Source organism: Rana temporaria, chromosome 3 (genome assembly GCF_905171775.1).
Source record: "Rana temporaria chromosome 3, aRanTem1.1, whole genome shotgun sequence".
NCBI lineage: Eukaryota > Metazoa > Chordata > Amphibia > Anura > Ranidae > Rana > Rana temporaria.
The window spans coordinates 102,436,751-102,459,117 of NC_053491.1; the positions used below are offsets into that span (position 1 = coordinate 102,436,751).

Sequence of the window (22,367 nt, forward strand, 5' to 3'; positions counted from 1 at the left end):
AAAAAGTGGAAGTTGCATTTTTGGGTGGAACTCCACTTTAAGATGGTAGCTCTAGACCTTGTACCTTTACAACAAAGCAGTAATGGCATCTCCTAGATGTCCACTTTAACACATTTTTTGAGAATATTGGAGATAAATTAAAGGAGGAATGTGTAAAGCTAGGCGCAAGAAAACCCAAAAAGGAGTAAAAGTTTAACAGTCATTAATAGCAACCAATCAGATTTAAAGGATATCTAAAAGGTTTGCTTTTTAAAAAAAAAAAAATAAAGAAAAAGTCATACCACCTCTGTGCAGTTGGTTTTTGCACAGAGTGGCTCCGATCCTCCTCTTCTGGGGTCCCTCAGCTGCGCTCCTAGCTTCTCTTCTCAAGTGCCCTGTTGGAGAGCTGCTCTCCCTCGGGGCACGCGTGCGGGCACGCTCCTGTGTCCTGCGTCCATTGACAAAGACAGCGGGACTCAGCTCCGCCCCCGCATCATTGGATTTGATTGACAGCAGCAGGATCCAATGGCTGTGCTGCTATCAATCTATCCAATCAGAACCAGAGACACCGGCTGGAGTTGGTTTGCCCGCCCCAGTCGCTGGAAAGACCGGATTCAGGTAAGTAAAAAGGGGGCTCTGGGGGGCAGCTGCATCACAGGATTTTCAACCCCTTTAATGATTTATCCAATGGGAAATACTACAAGCTATACAATTTGTCTCTGAAAGTTATTGTGCTACATTCTCTGCACACAAAAACCAGAGGATCTACTTAATCCCAAAGCGATAGTAAGCATTTGTATTCTAATCGAAATCATCAGTTTTACATTTCTCACACATTTTTTAGGTGGAAAATAGGTGCTCTTTACTTTCCCCATCTCTACCTCTCTCTAATCATTACTTATACCATTATATATTCTTAGAAGCAATTTATCTGATATACTGTACATATAGTCATACAGACACTTTGAGAATAATGGTGGCAGCTTATTTCTATGAAAGCAATAAAGGCATCACATTTATTAAAGCCACTGAAAAAGGGTTATTAGAACTTGACAAAGGAACCATTTCTTAATTTGAGGCAACATCACATGAGGTGACTGGCAAACATTAGCCCACATTGCTGGCAGTAATGTAGAGAACCCTGATGTATAGGTTTGGTAACAGAATTTCAGAATCCATCTGCTACTTCTGTTGGGAACAGTGGACACTATTTTGATGGTCCAAGGTGAAGCAGTGTCATCACTGTTGTGTACCCATGTAAAAGGTTGTCCTTTTCACCGTTACATTCTCGCAGTGTAAAACTTCCGCCCACTACCCGGTCACAGCCAATCTCGCCATTTCCGAAGAAACCAAGCAAAGGCACATTGGGAAAGTGCTTCCGAAAAGAGTCGGCTTCAACATTTTTCTTCTTGAAGTGCTGCTCTCCTCGGCCAACACATGCAAACATAAGCCCCACACTGTTTTCTGTGGGTATATTGGCTGCTTTCAGGCGCTGCATAGCAGAGTCTACAGTCTTTTCATCATAGACATCTTGGTCCAGTAGAACTGTGGCTCCTTGGATTTGCTGTCCACTCAGTGCCAGGCCAACAACACCAATACAGTCTGTTCCCTGAGTATTTCTAAAATGTAGAGTGGAAAATGTGTGTGGTTTGGTTATATTTAAGCAAACATTCATTTTTAATTTTATGTGCCTGCTCAACCTCTTACAAGCAAATAACAAGTCTAGAAGCATGAAACTAAAAGAAAAAAGAGAATTGGATGTGAAAATCTATTGAGAGTATTTATTAAACAAGCTGTGAACACTGGGCATGTGCTATCCAATTACTCAGTGTTAATAAACACTGTTCATTAGGACTAAAAAGGAGATACAAAGTAACATTGTTATTTTTTTTCTGAAATCTATTTTTATTAATTTGTATCATATATAAAAGAAAAAGAACCATTACACATACTTGACATAATGCGAAACATTGTTATTTTTGTATTTACTATTTTATTCATCTGAAAATCAAAAGAGATGAGCTGATGAGTAAAAAAAAAAAAAAAAAAAAAAAATATTATATATATATATATATATATATATATATATATATATATATATATATATATATATATATATAAATAATAATAATAATAATTCAAATCTGATCAACATTAGGTTTACCATAATTAAATCCCACTACCCCTTTCTCCTGTTCGTTATTTACCTGCTGATTCATTTTATTTTGTTTTTTTTCGAACCATAAATATTAAAACCTGTTTTTAATAATTACTTTTTTATTCTTTATTTATGGCTTTGCATGTTACAAACATTTAGTTGGATTCAGCTAGGGGCGCGCATCTTTGCGGCGGCGTATTTACACTATGCCGCCGTAAGTTAGCTAGGCAAGTACTGTATTCACAAAGTACTTGCCTGCTAAGTTACGGCGGCGTAGCGTAAATGTGGCTGGCGTAAGCGCGCCTAATTCAAATTAGGCTGAGGGGGCGTGTTTTATGTTAATATGGGTTGACCTGGCGTGATTGACGTTTTTTTAGGAACGGTGCATGCGCCGTCCGTGTACATATCCCAGTGTGCATTGCAGCAAAGTACGCCGCAAGGACATATTGGTTTCGACGTGGACGTAAATTACGTCCAGCCCTATTCACGGATGACTTACGCAAACAACGTAAAATTTTCACGTTTCGACGCGGGAACGACGGCCATACTTAACATTACTAGTCCAGCTATTTGATGGAATAACTTTACGCCTGAAAAAAGAGATTTTTAATACAGCTTACCTGTAAAATCTTTTTCTTGGAGTACATCACGGGACACAGAGCGGCATTCATTACTATATGGGTTATATGGAGTACCTTCAGGTGTAGACACTGGCAATCTCAAACAGGAAATGCCCCTCCCTATATAACCCCCTCCCATAGGAGGAGTACCTCAGTTTTGTAGCAAGCAGTATGCCTCCCAAAATGGTCCTCAAAAAAGAGGGGTGGGAGCTCTGTGTCCCGTGATGTACTCCAAGAAAAAGATTTTACAGGTAAGCTGTATTAAAAATCTCTTTTTCTTTATCGTACATCACGGGACACAGAGCGGCATTCATTACTATATGGGATGTCCCAAAGCAATGCTTACAATGAGGGGAGGGAGAACATCTCCAAGACAAAAGGATTTAATTTAGAGATATACTCAAATCATAATAAATCCAACTTAGTTGAGAAAAATAATTTTAAATTTTAAATTTAACTCAAAAAAGAGGAGCCCCCGGAATCCGAGGGTCTCAAACTGCAGCCTGCAGCACTGCCTGCCCGAAGGCAGTATCAGTATTCCTTCTTACGTCCAACTTGTAGAATTTTGTAAACGTGTGGACAGAAGACCAGGTTGCCGCCTTGCAAACTTGAGCCATAGAGATCTGGTGGTGTGCTGCCCAGGAGGCGCCCATGGCTCTAGTAGAATGAGCCTTTAATGATACTGGAGGAGGCAACCCTTTCAAGCCGTAGGCCTGAGTGATTAATTGCTTAATCCACCTAGAAATGGTAGACTTTGCAGCTGCCTGCCCCTTCTTGGGCCCATCCGTAGAATGAACAGCACATCTGTTTTCCGGATCTTCTTTGTAGCTTTAAGATAGGCCTTCATGGCCCTGACAATATCCAAGGTATGCAGCAACCCTTCCTTTCTGGAAGTAGGTTTAGGGAAGAAGGATGGTAATACCAAATCCTGGTTCAAATGAAAACTGGATATGACCTTCGGTAGGAAGGAAGGATGAGGGCGGAGAACGACCCTGTCCTTATGAAAAACAAGATATGGTTCCTTACAGGATAAGGCCGCTAGCTCCGAAACTCTTCTTGCGGAAACTATGGCAACCAAAAATACTAACTTCCTTGTCAGTAGAACCAAAGGAATTTCAGCCAACGGCTCAAACGGTTGTTTCTGTAAACTTGACAGAACAAGATTTAAATCCCACGGACAAAGCGGGGATTTAACTGGAGGTCTAATACGTAAGACCCCTTGAAGGAAGGTCTTAACCAGCGAGTGGGTGGCCAGCGGCCGCTGAAACCACACTGACAGAGCAGAAATCTGTCCTTTGATTGTGCTTAATGCCAATCCTTTATCCACTCCTAGCTGGAGAAAACTTAATACTCTATCGATGGTAAATTTGCGAGAAAGCCATCGCTTGGACTCACACCAGCCTACATAGGCCTTCCAGACCCTGTAATAAATCACCCTAGAGACCGGTTTCCTGGCTCTGATTAGGGTAGAGACTACTTTCTGAGACAGACCTCTACCCCTGAGAATCAGGGATTCAGCTTCCAGGCCGTCAAATTTAGATGCCGTAAGGCAGGGTGGAGGATCGGACCTTGCGATAGCAGGTCTGGCCGTAGAGGAAGAGTCCAAGGGTCTCCCACTACCATCTTTAGGATGAGTGAGTACCATGCCCTTCTGGGCCATGCTGGAGCTACCAGGATGACTGGTATGTGTTCCACCCGGATCCTGCGCAGCAGGCGGGGTAGTAACTGGAGCGGGGGAAACGCATAAAGAAGTTTGAACTGATGCCAAGGGCAAACCAACGCATCGGTTCCGCAGGCCATCGGATCCCTTGAGCGGGATATGAACCTGTCTAGTTTCTTGTTGAGTCTCGATGCCATGATATCCACGTCCGGCACTCCCCATCTTTGGCAGAGTGCTTGAAAGACTTGTGGATGCAGAGACCATTCCCCCGGCCATAGAGTCTGGCAGCTTAAGAAGTCCGCCTGAAAGTTGTCCACTCCTGGAATGAATATTGCCGATATGCAGGGCACATGCGCCTCTGCCCATAGGAGAATCAAGCTCACCTCTCTCTGAGCGGCTTGACTCCTGGTTCCCCCTTGGTGATTTATGTATGCCACGGCCGTGGCATTGTCTGATTGAATTCTCACCGGGAACCCCTGCAATTTTGACGTCCAAGCCCTGAGGGCTAGTCGAGCAGCTCTGAGCTCCAAGATGTTGATGGGCAACTGCTTCTCTGGCTTTGCCCAAGTACCTTGGCGAGTGCAACCATCCAAAATTGCTCCCCAGCCCGTCAGGCTGGCGTCTGTGGTCACTATCTTCCAAGCCACTGGGCTGAAAGACTTCCCCTTCAGTAGATTCTGAGGGTCTAACCACCAACACAGACTTTGTCGGACTCTTGATAAGAGCGGCAACGGGATATCCAAGGCCTGTGGCCTTCTGCTCCATGCTGACAGGATGGCTGCCTGTAGGATGCGAGTGTGGCTCTGGGCGTATGGTACCGCCTCGAACGTGGCCACCATCTTGCCTAGTAACCTCATACATAGGCGAATAGTCGGTTCTTTCTTGCTTAGAACCAGTAGGATTAATTCCTTGATGGCTTTTACCTTCCTCAGAGGTAGGAACACTCCTTGTTGTTCTGTGTCTAATCTCATGCCGAGATATTCCAACTGCCTTGTGGGCTGGAAAGCTGACTTTTCTCGATTTAGGACCCAGCCGAACCTCTCGAGGTATTGGACCGTGAGGGCCACTGCTCGCTCCAAGCCGGGAGACGAGTGGTCTATGACTAGGAGGTCGTCCAGGTATGCTAGGATCGTGACCCCTTGGATCCTTAGCTTGGCTAGGATCGGAGCTAGGACCTTCGTGAACACCCGGGGGGCCGTAGCCAACCCGAAGGGAAGCGCCACGAATTGGAAGTGACGCGAAGCCACCATGAAGCGTAGATATCTTTGATGTGGCTGATAAATTGGAACATGAAGGTAGGCATCCTTTATGTCTATGGACGCCATGAAGTCGTCCTTCTGGAGTGTGGCAGCTGCTGACCGCACGGATTCCATCCGAAATGAGCGGATCTTTAGATATGCATTTACCATCTTTAGGTCCAAAATTGGCCTGACATCTCCATTGGATTTTGGATGATGAATAGGTTGGAGTAGAAACCCAGCCCCTGTTCCAGGACTGGCCGGAATCCGAGGCGGATCGTTTGGAATCCTCGACTCCTGGAAATGAGGAGGAGGAAACCTTAGGAAATCTAATTTGTAGCCTGTGGCCACGGAAGACCGTACCCACTCGTCGGGAATGCTGGCTTCCCAAATCTCTGAAAAGAGTCGCAGCCTTCCCCCCACCTTCGTGGGTGGGGGCGCCCCTTCATAAGGTTGGCTTGGGGGCTGGTTTTGCTGGTTTGCGAAACCACTGCCTTTTGCCTCTAACAGCCTGTCCTTGTGATCTGCTGTTGAAGCCGAAGTTTGCTTTTGCAGGAGGCCGTCGATACTGCTTGGCATTAGAGGGCCCCTGCCCAGGGGAATACTGTCGTTTAAACGCAGGCCCCTGAACCTTCTTCTTAGTTGGCAAGAGAGTACTCTTGCCGTTTGAAATGGTCTGAATGTATTTATCTAGGTCTTCTCCGAAGAGTCGTCCTCCATGGAAGGGGAACCCTACCAGGAGCTTCTTGCATGGGGGCTCAGCCTCCCAGCTTTTTAACCATAAGAGTCTTCTCATATGGATAAGGGATAACGATAAACGTGACGCTTGCTGGATAGAATCCTTGATTGCGTCTACCGTAAAACATATGGCCTTAGGGACATCCGAAAATTCTTCTGCCTGCTGGGCAGGAATAAGTTTAAGCATCTGCTTAAATTGATCCGATAATGCTTGAGCGACCCCAATCGCAGCCACAGCTGGCTGTACTACTGCCCCTGCAGTAGTGAAGGAGTTCTTAAGTAGTGCTTCCAAGCGCTTATCAACTGGATCCTTGAACACCTGTATGTTTTCTACAGGGCATGTTAACGATTTGTTAACACATGAGATGGCTGCGTCCACTGCAGGAGTAGCCCATCTTTTGGAAAAATTTTCTTCCATAGGATATAGGACAGAGAACTTCTTAGGTGGTAAGAAGATCTTATCTGGCTTGTTCCAATCTTGGAACAAAACTCCCTCTAATAGAGGATGGATCGGAAACACAGCATTGCTTTGAGGCGCCCTCAGTGAGCCCAAAGCTGAAACCGTCGATACCTGGAGATCTGGTACTGGCAAGTTGAATGCCCTATGGACCAAGTCCGACAATCCTTGAATCCACCAGCTCTCCCTCAGGGAGACTGCCCCAGACTCCTCTGTATCCGGATCTTCGATCCCTGAACCTACTTGGTCCTTGTCCAAGAGGTCGTCCAATTCCCCTGAGGAAAGGACCTCCTCTTCTGAGGGTCCGCGCTCGGGCGACGGAGATCTATTCCGCTTACTGCCCCGCATAGCTGCGGCTATCATTTTACCCATGCTTTTCTGCATCTCTTTTAAAGAGGTGAGTAATACCTCCTCCGTGACCATCTTAGGGTTGGACTGACCCGCGTCAGCTCCAGCCCCAGATCCCGATGGCCCCAAGGCTCCCTGTGGGGAAAGCAGCGGCATAGCTTTGTCCGAGACCTCAGACTCTCTGGGGGAATCCCCACCTCTTGTACCCTTGTTTTTTGATGCCATGGTACAATACCGAGGTACACCTGCTACTTATTGGTACCTGGGACTTATAAATAGTTAAATGCCCAAACACCTGTTTGGGGGATAAAAAATGCTTCCTCTCCCCTAGATGACACTTTTTTTTTTTTTTTTTTTCAAATCTAGGAAAGAAAAAACATTCTGTCCCCCTGAGTAGTATTGCAAGAAAAACTATGAGATGGAAAAGAAACAGCCTATTCCTAGGCTTGAAAACAGTCTTCTGAAGACTGCAATATTCTTTCTGGCCACTGTGTGTCCTCGGCGCCCCGTGCTTGCCGTTCTGGTCTTTCCTCCTCAGTTCCAAAGTATTGAATGAGCTATATGGAACAAACAAGGAAGGGCCGCCCCTTCCTTAAGCCACTGACCCGCCCTTCCCCCCCAGCAATCTCAAACAGGAAATGCCCCTCCCGACAGGGGGGGGGTGGGGTTGGGAGGAAGGGACCTCTCTGCTCCAGCAAAGTGCAGCCTGCAGCCTGGAACCATGAGGAGGTCAGCGTTTTGCCTGCTTTGCAGGCCGTGAGGAGGAAGACTGAATGGAGCATCGCCTGGAGGCTTGCAGGTAAGCACAGCTCTCTGACACACACATATAATTTTATATCACACAGGCCCCACTCAATGCTTTTCCAACACTACAAGGGAGGTCACATCTTATGGGGAATAATACATATAGAGCCATCCTATCTTTATGATATGTGACTAGTTTGCCAGATGCAGTGCATAACTTTAGGCATGTCCCCTGTGACCCCCCAGAAAAAACCTGCTAAGAACCAAGTTCCGCAAGTTTTCCCCTCACTTACCTGCTCCATGCCGCAGGACTTTGCCAAGCAAGAGGCCCAATCTTCCCCCATCTCGGTGGGGATGTCTAGACCTTCAGGCCCTGGGTTCCTATGAAGGATCCACTGTCCTGGGCCCATATAGCACTCTGGCAACAGAAACATTAGGCACCCAAAGGTTTCTAAGTTCTGGGCCCAGGGTCCAGCTCTCTAAAAAGAAAAGCATTATGGGCTATACCCCAAGGGTTTGGGGTCCGGTTACTGACCACTTTAGCGCTGAGGCTTTTTTGGACAGAACCGGTTAGCTCACCTAATCCCAAGGATGTGGAGGCAAGCTAAACCATGACTAACACCTAAGACACTGGCGGAAAAACTGAGGTACTCCTCCTATGGGAGGGGGTTATATAGGGAGGGGCATTTCCTGTTTGAGATTGCCAGTGTCTACACCTGAAGGTACTCCATATAACCCATATAGTAATGAATGCCGCTCTGTGTCCCGTGATGTACGATAAAGAAATGCCTTACGTAAACGGCGTATCTTTACAGCGACGGGCGAACGTACGTTCGTGCATAGGCGTATCTAGTGATTTACATATTCTACGCCGAACGCAATGGAAGCGCCACCTAGCGGCCAGCCTAAATATTGCACCCTAAGATACGACGGTGCAAGCCGTCATATCTTAGATAGGTTTAAGTGTATCTCGGTTTGAGAATACACTTAAACTTAGGACAGCGCAGATTCCGAGTTAGGTCGGCGTATCTACTGATACGCCGGCCTAACTCTTACTGAATCTAGCTAATTATGCCAAACTCATGACACAAAATAACACGGTTGCAAATCAGACATTAAGTACAAAATGTTTAGAAAATGTAAATAAACAAAAACACAAATGAGCAAAACAAGTAAAAAAAAAAAAAAAAATGTATAAAAATTAAATGAAAGAGAAAAATCAGAACATTCAACTGGAGTCACATATCTGGGCATAATGCTCAGTTAGGTAAGCCTGGCTCACCCTAGATCAAAAGCAGATCATACCTTACCTAAGACTAGAACCCGTAACTGGTCTCATAGTTATGCAGTGCACAAGAACAAGTATCAGTAAGAGTAAAGTAAACCAACAAATAAAATATCTTCGATCCAATTGTACTGACCACACATAGGTTCTAAAAATATGGCAATTTCAAACTCGCAGACGAGGTAGGCCAACAGATAAGTGTGTGCGTAGGTACTAGAAAGGGATAGGGATTGAAATTATTTTTTCCTTTTAAACCCTGTTTTTTTTTATTTTTATGTTGTATTAAAAAAATAAAAAAAAAACACAAAATAAAAAAGCCTTTAGTTCATTTGTAATAACTCTGCATTGCTGTGTACCAGTCGTCATTTTAATGTCATTTTACATAGGACAAACAATAGAATAACATTTACACTTTTCATCTCTTCGGGCAAGCCTAATCCACCTCTCCATCTTCTCATTCCTCACAGTTATTAAGTGTTCTTGCATAGCAAGAGCATTTACTGTTATCTCACATATATATTATTATAGCCAAATTTTAAATGCTAACTCCCCCCACAGTTTTTACACTACATAGACAAGTAATATACCAAATCGTTCGCGAAATATCGTCGTTTTTGCGGCAAAATTTGTCCCATAGGAATGAATGGTGAAACTAGAGTGTGGGATGACAAAAACTAAAAAATCAGGACAGGATTTCTAAACTGCCACTACTCCCTCATTTTCAGGCCGGCCTACACAAATCTTATATCAAAACGTTCAGCTATCCCTGCTGCCACTACATGTATCCACGGCTAATCCATAGTCCTGATCGTTTTTACAATATGACCATTTGTTTGCAACTCACGCCATCCATGGAAATTACAGTCTAGACACCTAAAATTTGAAGGGCAATATTTAAACTGCGACTGTGCCTTCAATTTTAATATTTTAGAGAAATACTATACAACAAGATGTAGGTCTGGGTCTTGTGATTTTTACAATATAAAGATCTTCACTGTACGATTTACAGTTTTTAAAATACAACCATTTGAAGAATGACAAGTATTCAAAAGGGGCAAAAAACTGGTCTGTGCTTAGAGCCTGCATATAAACATTGGTTTCCTGGGAAACGCTGAGGTGAATCATAGCTCCTCACAGAAGGCTGTGAGGGGTATTATGATTCCCCCCACACAGCTGTGAGGTGAATTCTAGCTCCTCCCACACAACGCTGAGGGGATTTGGCTGTTTTTTTTGGCTCAGCGTTACTTCTGCATGCTAGCATACTCTGCATATAGCAACCATCCATAGCAACCAGTCCATAGAAACCAATCCATAGCAAACAGTCCATCGCAACCATACCATAGCAACCCTCCATAACAGCCAGTCTATAGCAACCATCCATATCCCCCCCCCCCCATCAACCATGGTTGATGGGGGCAGTATTTGACAGAGCAGTTTTGATGGGGCAATAGGATGGTGCAATAGCATGGGGCAGTTTTTGATGGGGGCAGTTTTTGATGGGGCAATGGATTGAAATGGATCGACACACTGTTGTATCACATTTACATCTCCAGGGGCACTGTCTCCAGTCAGGAGTATTGATGGAGGCAAGAACACGTCACACAATTTCCCCAGAAATTGTATCTTTTCTAGTCACTTTTTGTAATCTCCTCGTCTAGAATTGTATTGTAACTTCATTATCTCCCTTTATTTAGTAAAGCACTGCACAAAAGGCTGGCACACAAATTCTGAATAATAATAATAATAATAATAATAATAATAATAATAATAGAAAGGGTTGCTATTGGCACAAATGAATAAGAGTTTCATAAAAATGTGTTCATATATTAGTGTTGAGATTGCTCTTGAAAGGCACCCTTGGATACAACTATGCACATCAGAAATGACACCTGAACCAAATGACATTCATTTAAATGGCAGCCTACTGACAACATTTTTCTACTATGCTGAAATGGGTGCAGAATGACGTCCATGCAATTGGGTTAAAGCTAGAAAATTATGCTACTACTGGCAAAAAAAAGCTAACTTCTATATGATAATTCAACCAGGTGTACTTACGTCTGTGAGGAAAATGATGCAAGGTACTCAACCTGGCCTCCGGCAATGATGATACTTTTCTCATTTAGAGGGTTTAAGACTTGATGTAAGAAGCGAGTTGCTCCATGTCTCCATGTGTTGTATCCAAAGATCAGGACCACACGTAGGTCTGGATTATTTTTAAGACCTGTAAACCACAATTAAGAAACTCATGAGACTAGTAAGTAATAAACTATAATGCTGTAATCAGCCTTAGACCCCTTTCACACTGGGTCTCTTTGCAAAATAGCGCCTGCAAACCGACCCTAAACAGCCGCTGCCGTCTTTCTAGTGTGAAAGCCCCGAGGGCTTTCACACTGGAGCGGTGCGCTAGCAGGACGGTAAAAAAAGTCCTGCTAGCTGCATCTTTGGAGCGGTTTACACAATGCTCCTTCACCGCTCCAAAGATCAATGGCACACTGCGGCTATGCGGCCGGCAATGCACCTCTGCAGAGGCGCATTGCGGGCGGTTTTAACCCTTACTCAGCTGCTAGCGGGGGTAAAACTGCCCCGCTACCGGCCGAATAGCGCCGCAAAATTACCGACATCGCACCTCCCGCCCCAGTGTGAAAGGGGTCTAAACCCTTTTACTGTCAGGTCTGTACATGGAGTGGACCCGACAGCGGGCAGTTTTACATACACGCCTGATGGCTGCAGCTGCTGGGAGTGTGTGTATATATTTGACAAGCCAACTGCCAGCTATCATCAAAAAAATCACAACACAGATGTCCCCTATGTGATGAAAAAATAAGTTCAGCAAAAGAAGTTTTTTTTTTTTTAAATTGTGAAAAATTTAAAAAAAAGGTACACCAAAGCACATAAACTCCCCCCTAAAAATGTTTGAGGCCCCCCCCCCCCCACATACGAATGTAAGCACACGTCAGGGGCACCTATGCAAGAAAACATCATCAATTGTGCTACATGTTATATATCATCAAGCATGCCAGAGTGAGAGCAATAACTCTAGCACTAAAGCTCCTGGGTAACGGATGACCTGTAGGTGGCTTTTAAAGAGTCGTACATGGAAAACACAGGGGTACTGAAGCATGTTGCCATTTCAGGGGCACACACAATTTTAATGTTTAACATGTTTGGTATCTATTTACACTGTGCAACCTCATCTTTTATATTTTATAAAAAATTGGGTCATTTTGTGTGCCCTAAAATTAACTTTAGTGTATTTTTTATTAAAATTTTTCATTTCATAAACCTTTGCGCTAATATTATGCAACGTAATTTTTTTTTAACTCCCACTACTTTATTCTCTAGGGTGTTTTTTTTACAGAAAATATAATTTTTGGAAGTTTTGTGCAATCTTCAAGGCTAAAATTATTTTTAAATCATGCGTGCAAAAAATGCAAGAAAAAGGTTCTGCCAGCAAAATCTTCATTCTCTTGAAGAATCAAGGGTGCTGGTGCTATCCAACACTTATGGATGCATCAGACAGTGTGGCCCACGCCATGTTATATACGTTGTATTTTTGCTGTGTACAATTCGTAAAAAGAGACCAGCATAAAATACTTTTTATTTAATCAGCTGCTGCAGCAGATAGGAAGAAGCACTGATGAGTGTGAAATGGAAGTCAGCAGGTGACATCATGGCTCTGTGAATCCAGCACTGCTGTCGAGCACTCCCTGAAACTGAGGAGCTGCAGCTTATGGGTCACATGACCGCAAAAAAAAATGGTATATACACATATTTCTCTTACAAATGATATGCGACACGGGTAAGGAGTGGGGAAGGCAACAATTTTAGTCCTTACCTTCACTTTAACCCACACTGATAATGATATATACATGTATATCACACACTATAATAAACATATTTATATACACGCAGAGTATATATGCGCAAAATGACAGCAGAAAAAGTTATCTCACTCATATTTGTACTAAAAATCAGCTCACCAGCCTCTTCAAGTTTGCTCTCATCAAACACTTTACACTTGGAGTCTTTAAAGAACTGAAATTTTTGGATTTTAACTCCAGTGATTTTGGGGAACAGAAGTGCAAAGCCAGACTCTCCATCTTCCATCTCCACTGGCTGATTATTTGTGGATCCTATGGGAGTAACTGATTAACAAAAACAAAACAAAAACAACAAAAAAAAAAAAAAAGTGAGAAAATTAAAACTGTAGTGGCTTCACATCAAATATTTTATCTAATACAGAACATACATGTATCAATACTCTTTTCAACAGACTTCGCAGTCAAAGAAAACAGAGGGTTAATACATTCTAATAATACTCAGGGATTACTTTGATTTTGGTTTTCTTTTTTGTAAACCATTAACATAGAAACAAATTAGCAGCTGAATTTAACATTTGTATTGCATCAAGTGATGGTTGTAGCCATCAGATTGATGAAAACAATGGGATCAAATGACTAGTTGCATGAACTAATAGTATCTGCTTTTGATACAGTTGACCACCCCCTCTTTCTCAAAAAACTTAATTTGCTTGGTCTCCATGGCTGCGCTTTCCGTTGGTTCGAATCTTGCCTATCTCACCGCACTTTCAGTGTCACTTACAACTCCACTTCCTCCTCTCCAACTCCTCTTACCGTTGGGGGTCCCCCAAAGTTCTGTCCTTGGACCTCTACAATTCTCAATCTACACGTCCTCCCTGGGTAGGCCCATAGCCTCCCATGGCTTCCACTACCATTTATATGCCGATGACACCCAAACCTATCTCTAGCCCCTCAGCTCACCCCATTTATCGCCTCACGCATCACTAATTTACTAAACAGACATAGCCTGGATGCCAAACTACTTCCTCCAATTGAATCCATCTAAAACCGAGCTCTTAATATTTCCTGCCCCACGTGGCCCTTCCCGACTTCTCTGTCCAGATCTATTGCACATCTATCAGGACCCAGAATGAGGAAACCGATTTGCAGCAAGTGTCAAAGCAATTGCTAATAGCAAATGCAGTGTGTTTGCCTGCTTCTGACATATGGTATAGAAATCCCATGCAATCCGGTTGCAGTGCATTTTTTTAATTAGTACATTCAGTGCAATTTCAGCCCAGTCAAATTAATGGGCTAAAAACACGGTGGGAACTGACCCTTAACTCCACAACCCTTTCTTGGAGGCACACATGCTGTTAATTATTCTTGGTACAAATGTCAATTATAAAAAAAAAAAAAAAAGGAATACTGCCGATTTACAATATTAACCCCTTCATGCCGACCGTACGCAAATATGCGTTCTTGGCTTCCACCTCCCGCGGCTCTCCCTTCCCACCGGGAGGCACCCTCTAGTAACCCAGAAGTGATGTCATGACTTCCGGTTTACTCGGCTGCCAATGCCGCAGATTTTAAAAGTATGCAAAAAAGAAAAGATGCGCCAATCTAAGTACAGCAGAATAGAAAGTTTAACCACTTGAGACCCGGACCAAAATGCAAGTAAAGGACCTGGCCAGTTTTTGCGATTCGGCACTGCGTCGCTTTAACTGAAAATTGCAAACGTTGTTTGCTCGTGCGACGTGGCTCCCAAACAAAATTGGCGTCCCCCCCCCCCCCTCAAATAGAGCTTTCTTTTGGTGGTATTTGATCACCTCTGCGGTTTTAATTTTGTGTGCTATAAACAAAAATAGAGCGACAATTTTGAAAAAAAAATCAATATTTTTTACCATTTGCTATAATAAATATCCCCCAAAAATATATAAAAACAACTTTTTTTCCCCTCAGTTTAGGCCGATACGTGTTCTTCTACCCATTTTTGAAAAAAAAATAAAAAATCACAATAAGCGTTTATCGACTGGTTTGTGCAAAATTTATAGCGTTTACAAAATAGGGGATAGTTTTATTGCATTTTTATTAATTATTTTGTTTTTACTGCTAATGGCGGCGATCAGCGATATTTTTCGTGACTGCGACATTATGGCGGACACATCGGACAATTTTGACACATTTTTGGGACAATTGTCATTTTCACAGCAAGAAAATGCTATAAAAATGCATTGTTTACTGTGTAAATGACAATTGCAGTTTGGGAGTTAACTAGGGGGCACTGAAGGGGTTAAGTGTGACCTCTGTGTTTCTAACTGTAGGGGGGGGCGGGGCTGGACGTGTGACGTCATTGATCGTCTTTCCCTATATCAGGGAACAGACGATCAATGACAGCGCCACAGTGAAGAACAGGGAAGCTGTGTTAACACACAGCTCTCCCCGTTCTTCAGCTCCGGGGACCGATCGCGGAACTCCGGCGGCGATCGGGTCGCGCGGCCACGGAGCTTCGAAACGGGTTGCGGGCGCGCCCGCAACCCACGGCTGGGCACTTAAAGAGGACGTACAGGTACGTGCTTGTGCCCAGCCGTGCCATTCTGCCGATGTATATGTGCAGGAGGCGGTCCTTAAGTGGTTAATAAAAATGTGTATAACACACAGCCAAATGGCTGCTCACAAAACATGGGAGATACAAGGCATATAAGCTGTTCAGGTCCGGTTTCGCTACGGGTGCCCAGCGATTCCCTGGTCCCAAAACAAAAGTCCTCGGCAGGCAGGAAATCTGGTGGTAATGGAATTCCAGTGTCACACCGGGAGCCACGGGGAAGCAGGAATTCCATTACCACCAGCTTTCCTGCCTGCCGAGGACCAGGGATCGCTGGGCACCCGTAGCGACACCGAACCTGAACAGCTTATATGCCTTGTATCTCCCATGTTTTGCGAGTAGCCATTCGGCTGTGTGTTATACACATTTTTATTAACCACTTAAGGACCGCCTCCTGCACATATACGTCGGCAGAATGGCACGACTGGGCACAAGCACGTACCTGCACGTCCTCTTTAAGTGCCCAACCGTGGCTCGGCACTTAAAGCGACGCAGTGCCGAATCGCAAAAACTGGTCAGGTCCTTTACCTGCATTTTGGTCCGGGTCTTAAGTGGTTAAACTTTCTATTCTGCTGCACTTGGATTGGCACGTCCTCTTTTCTTTTTTGCATACATTTCAGAGCCTGCTTCTGCTTTAGGGTTGCTGCCGCTAGTGCTTTGCTCTATTGGACTATTGATTGGATCATATTGGACATTGGACTTTACTTTATCATTTATTTATTTTACCAGATAATATCATTTTATTGATCACTATCGTTTATAATCTTGCGGCATCTTACTATTTTTTCTGCAGATTTTAAAACGCTGTATTCCAAAACGCAGATTTTGGCGTTTTGAATACTTTAAGTCAGGGTTTGACAAATTTGCTTGGAATCTAGGAGCCAGCTAAAAAAGTTGGGAGCCAGAAAACGCGCCCCGTCCCACCAAGCTTGCGCGCAGAAGCGAACGCATGCGTGAGTAGTGCCCGCATTAGTAAACGGTATTCAAACCACACATGTGAGGTATCGCCGCAATTGGTAGAGCGAGAGCAATACTTCTAGTCCTAGACCTCCTCTGTAACTCAAAACATGCAACCTGTAGAATTTTTTAAACGTCCTGCTTTGCTAAGTGCATTGCCTGCACCTGAGTTGTCTGCAACGGAGGATATTCATCTGGGTTCCCACCTGGAGCAGCTACTCCCTTTTCCCCATTGTATTCTCTAGGGTGTTAGAATAAAAAATATATATAATGTTTGGGGGTTCCAATTAGAGGGAAGGAGATGGCAGTGCAAACAATGAAAAACACATTAGAACTGCTGTTTTAAAAAATATATCTGCGCCAATATTTGTGCAAATTTCAATCCTGTGCAAATATATAAAGTGCTTGCAAACAAACAAAATTATGTGTGTGATCCAGTTCTTGCCTTTAAATCTATTCTAGCATTATTCTAGTTTATGTTCCATTTTTTTAAGGATGTTAGGAATACACTTTTAGTAAAAGGGACCACCTGTGTTTGCTTTTGTTTTACACAGTTAATCTTTTCTCTTTTCAGGAGATCTTTTCTGCTGGCAGGAGAGCATGCACCCAATGCGCTGCGACACCCCTTTTCATAAGAAGCTCATTTATTTCTGGCGAGTGATCCAACTAACTTGAGTAGAGCACTCAAGTAGTACTTTTTTAAAGTCACTTTATACATTTCGTGCTCCCCCACATCGCGATCGCGGCGGGCCCGCGTCGGCCGGTAACCGAGGCCGCGGGTTTGCGGCCTTCTGCAGACCTAACCTTCCTTCTATGAAGGCCGCAAAGCCGCGGCCTCAATTACTGGCGATCGCGTGGCGGGGGAGGTGGGGACGCACGGAGACACAGGATCCTGTGCCTCCGTGCGCCCCCACCTCCCCCGCTGTGCTATCGCGGCGGGCCCGCGACAGCCGGTAATTGAGGCCGTGGCTTTGCGGCCTTGTAGGCCATAAAGCCGCGGCCTCAATTGCCCGCAGGTGTGGGCAACCAGGTCACAATTTGTCGCAATTGCGACCGGGAGCCCGGATTTTGTTGAGCCCTGCTTTAAGTGCAAAGGAGAAATTTGGGGTCTTATAGACTCAGATCCCTCCATAAAGATTACCTGTCAATGACTATTACTGTCACAAGGGATGTTTACAATCCATGTGACAGCAATAAAAATTATTAGAATTTTTATTTATTTTTTAAAAACAAGACACATATCTGCAAATGTAAACGTTGTTCAAAACACACATGTGAGGTATGACCGCGATTGTTGGAGCAAAAGCAAAAATTCTAGCACAGGACCTCTTCTGTAACTAAACTGGTAACCTGTAGACATTTTTAAAGCCTCGCCTATGGAGATTTTTAGGTACTGTCGTTTCTCGCCGTTCCAAAGCGTGACATGTTAGGTATTCATTTACTCCGCGCAACATCATCTTTCACATTATACCAAAAAATTGGGTCAACTGTTTTTTTTCATGAAAGTGTATTTTTTTTTTTAAATATTGCATTTGAAAGATCGCTGCGCAAATTCCATGTGACAAAACATTGCAATGATTTTCATTTTATTCCCTAGGGTCTCTGCTTGTATGTATTCATTTAATTATATATACACACATATATACACACATACACACATACACACATACACACACACACACACACACACACGTTTGGGGGTTCTAAGCAATTTTCTAGCACAAAAATACAGATTTTAACTTGTACGCAACTAATGTCAGCAAAAGGCTTAGGCATTAAAGGATTAAAAAAAAAAAAAAAGAAAAGAAAGAAATCCACTGGAGATACAACCTGCCCTGAGTTTATATTACCTACAATTCCTGGTGTAGCGAGTCCAACAATTTGACATTCACTAGGTAGAAGCTTCTCCAAGGCGGTTGCCAATTCCGAACCATGTTTCTTTTTTGCTGGGGGGAAAAAAAAAAGAGAAAAAAACAACTGTAGCAGAAGTCAGACATGCAGAATGAATAGGTAATACAAATCAAAGGAGAAACAAGAAGGTGCAGCATAATGAGGTTACCAAAATCCAGCCCCAGACCATTTTTAATTTGTGAATAGTCATCTACCCGAAAAACAAAATCTTTGTGTAAAACTGCATTCTGTAAATAAGTGGTATATGTAATTATAGCTTTGTCTTTTTCATTTAAAAACCACCAAAAGACCAGCTATGTTTTAATACTAACAAGTCAGATACCTTGAAGCACAAATGAAAGTGGCCCGACTAATCTCATAACTAGCCTGTTGTACTGTATGCTCGTATTATATTTGTCACTGTTCATGTCGTTTGATTTTTCTGTCTTTGGCCACATTGTGGAGAATTTCCCTTACTCCCTGTCCCTTTAGGCTGGGCACACCTATGCAAATTGGATGAGGGTTTCCGCACATCCAATTCGCATTAAGGGCTCTTTCACACGTCCGTTCAGTTTTTCAGATCAGGTTTTTTTTTCATCAGTTGATCCGTTTTTGCATCAGTTTTTGCATCAGTTTTTGCATCAGTTTTTGCATCAGTTTTTGCATCAGTTTTTGCATCAGTTTTTTTTTTTTTTTGGGGCTTTTTACATAGAAAAACGGATGTTAGCGGAACAGATGATAAACGGATCATCCGTTAACGTCCGTTTTTCGTCCGTTCCGTTTTTTAGACGGAAGAAAAAAATAGGGTTTTCTTCCGTCCAAAAAAACGGAACTGAACGCAGACGGATGCTAACGGACGTTAGCGGATGCTCATCCGCTAACGGACACTAGCCCATAGGGAAGCATTGCGGTCCATTAACGGACGTCCAAAAAACGGACGAACGGAACGGACGTGTGAAAGAGCCCTAAAGGAGATTGTGACCGGCTCTCTATGGTTCTGGTTCGCATATCTCCGTTGCGGCTTGCACTGTGCGTCTTTGGCTCCGTTTCAGGGCTGAATTCAGGCAAAAAATTTGCTCCGATTCGTCCCTGAAATGGAGAACAGAAACGCAGCTGACCTCTGCTGTGAGACGCATTCCGTCGGAGGTGTGAACCCTGCCTTAATGCCTGTACAAGTAAAGGGGACAGCAGTGGTCAATGAGAAGGCATGTACAAAATCCGACTGTTTGTATGCTCCATTGGACAATTGTTGTCGGATTTTCCACGGACAAATGTTGGATAGCATGCTTTGTTGTATAGTCAGCTTGGCTAACCTCGGGAACAAAGTCTTTCCAAGGTGTCCTCGGGTCTTACCGGCAGTTTCTGAGGCTCTCCGGCACCCCCCCTCACCTCTGGCCGCATGTGGTATTGCATGCCATTGAAGTCAATGAGGAACAAATTATTTTCGTTTCCATTGACTTCAATGGCGAAACTCGCTTTGAAATGCGAGTGCTTTGGATTACGAGCATTCGCCTGGAACGGACTATGCTCATAATCCGAGGTTCCACTGTATTACCAATAACTAGGATGAACTAGACTCATTCACCTTACCAACCACTCAGTGTCTGCTACCCCTCTCTGCCAATTCCTCCACTGACTTCCGCTCATCTAACCAATTTAATTTAAAATATTAACACCTTGGCCCCCAGCTACATCACTAACCTAATCTCAAAATACCAACCTAAGTGTTCTTTTCTTTCCTCCCAAGACCTCCTCCTCTCTAGTTGCTTTGTCACCTCCTGCCATACACCCATACAGGACTTCTCCCCAAACTCTGCAACGCTCTACCCCAATCTGTTTGACTATCTCCCTGTCTGTAGACTTTTGGACCCCTAAATATATACCTAAATCCCTGATCCCTAAAAACCCTTCTCTATCCTGCCCCAATCCCATCTATCAACCGTACTTTTATTTTTCTCCATCAGCTCATCCCCCCCAGTTATTATCTTTTCTATAACTTGAATCTTCCTTTTAGATTGTAAAGTCTAATGAGCAGGGCCCTCTGATTCCTATTGCATTCAATTGTATTCTAACTGTACTGTCTGCCCTTATATTGTAAAGAGCTGCTCAAATTGTTGGCACTATATAAATCCTATATAATAATAATAGTAATAATAACGATGAACGGTTGTTGATATAAAAACTTGAAGAAAAAAAACGTAACTAAAAAAGCCAACAAAATGGACCCATGTCCTGTGGAGGTATACACTATTGTATGGACTAGAGCAATGTTGTACAACATATAGCCTGCAGGTATAATATCTATAGCTACAGGCCATCGACTCTTTGGTGGCAGGGGCTGATAATATGGAATTTTCGTGCAGTAATGTATGATTTCTGAACAGCATGCAGAGAAATTACTAGCCCAGCTTCTGATCAGTGCTGGAATTCCTAGGTGCCCTTGAAAAAAGTCACAGGTCACATATGTCCATGGGTGCATGCCAGTTTAACAATGCTTTATTTCTGGTGATATAATCGTATCAAGTTAAGCAGGCCATACACGGTCGAATTTCGAACAAATTTTATTTTCAAAATCAGAAAGTTCGTTTTTTTTATGATCTGATGCCACCGTTGATTTTCGAAATTCGGCCGACCAAGCCTTCATGTTGCTAAAGAAAATAATTTTCGTGTCTGGGAATCTTCTTTTCTCTCCGGGAATTTTCTTTTCTTGCACAATTTTTTTTCTATTACATTTCTCGCACGATTCTCCCATCATTGGAACAGTTCGAAATTTGTGCGAAAAATCTTAGAAACTATTTTCGAAAGAAAATGATTTCGAAATTTGAACCGTGTATGGCCGGCATTAGTGTTGTAATCTGGTTTTAATATTCCACATCAAATGTATTCAGATGTTCTAAACAGCATTGAAATGTGGGCTTGTTATTGCTCCAGGTCCCTGCAAGCGTGTACATACTGTATTTTTATATGTGGGACTCAATGGATAAGGCTGGACATAGAGTTACTATGGGCAGCCATGCACTAACAATCGTATAAATGTATTTTACACCATATTACCTTTCTTTGGTCCACCGTGTGCCCCATGGTCATTAAGTGACTCAAAGTCTGTGAAGTACAGAAACATTTCTGGAATAATATATATTTTCTACAAGAGAGGACATAGTAAACATTTAGTTATAACCAAGCATAATCAATGCATTATATGACAGATTTACAGTACAATCATATTTAAAGGAGAGCTTTAACAAAAAAGTGGGAAAGGATCCATTTACATCTTGACTGATGGGGAACTCGATATTTAAGACATCAACCAATCTCTCTTCTAAATGCAATGGACACCTTCCTATGCTCCGATAGTCACGAAAAAAATCTGTACAACTTCCTGCTCACCTCCAAGAATACATACTCTGCACCATATGCTAAAACCTGGTGCAAGTGGGCTACTAAATTGAACCTCTGGCTGAACAATACAAATTAAAAAAACTCTATCCACCTATCAGACACCAGATTTACTCAGGTATAAGTATATTTAAAACCAGATCTGCTTGTGTTGTCTAGAGTGCCAAAATGTAATTGGTTGCTGTGGATGACATGATACTTTCAGACACCCGAGAGCCACTGAGTGGAACTGGCAGACTTATAGTCCTAACACACCCTAGACATGAACAGCTTAGAACATTTTGGAACTACATTTCCCATGATTCTCATGCACTTTGTAGTGTAGTTGAGCATCTTGGGAAATGTAGTTCCAAAACTTCTGGGGTGCCAAGGTTCACCATCACTGGCTTAGAACTATGTGAGTACCAACAAAACAGAGTCTGCTTGTTATACTAGCCACCAGAGACAACTCTGTTTTCTTGCCGTCAATACCTGTGATGTTGATAATGT

At 43.2% G+C, this 22,367-nt stretch overlaps 1 protein-coding gene across 2 annotated transcripts in view; it reads right to left on the reverse strand.

The window, feature by feature from the left end:
* FBXO22 (F-box protein 22) overlaps nucleotides 1-22,367 on the reverse strand; it is an 84,993-nt gene that overhangs the window by 50,310 nt on the left and 12,316 nt on the right. The window contains exons 3-7 of one of the 2 annotated variants that reach the window (XM_040343124.1): nucleotides 21,537-21,624; nucleotides 18,443-18,538; nucleotides 13,211-13,375; nucleotides 11,286-11,451; nucleotides 762-1,598 (exon numbers count right to left, since the gene is read on the reverse strand). In XM_040343124.1, the coding sequence (XP_040199058.1) occupies nucleotides 1,187-1,598; nucleotides 11,286-11,451; nucleotides 13,211-13,375; nucleotides 18,443-18,538; nucleotides 21,537-21,624 (927 nt within the window). In that variant the 3' untranslated portion in view covers nucleotides 762-1,186. Of the gene's footprint in view, nucleotides 1-761; nucleotides 1,599-11,285; nucleotides 11,452-13,210; nucleotides 13,376-18,442; nucleotides 18,539-21,536; nucleotides 21,625-22,367 lie in introns of those variants that run through there. The other variant, XM_040343125.1, reaches the window with a different exon arrangement.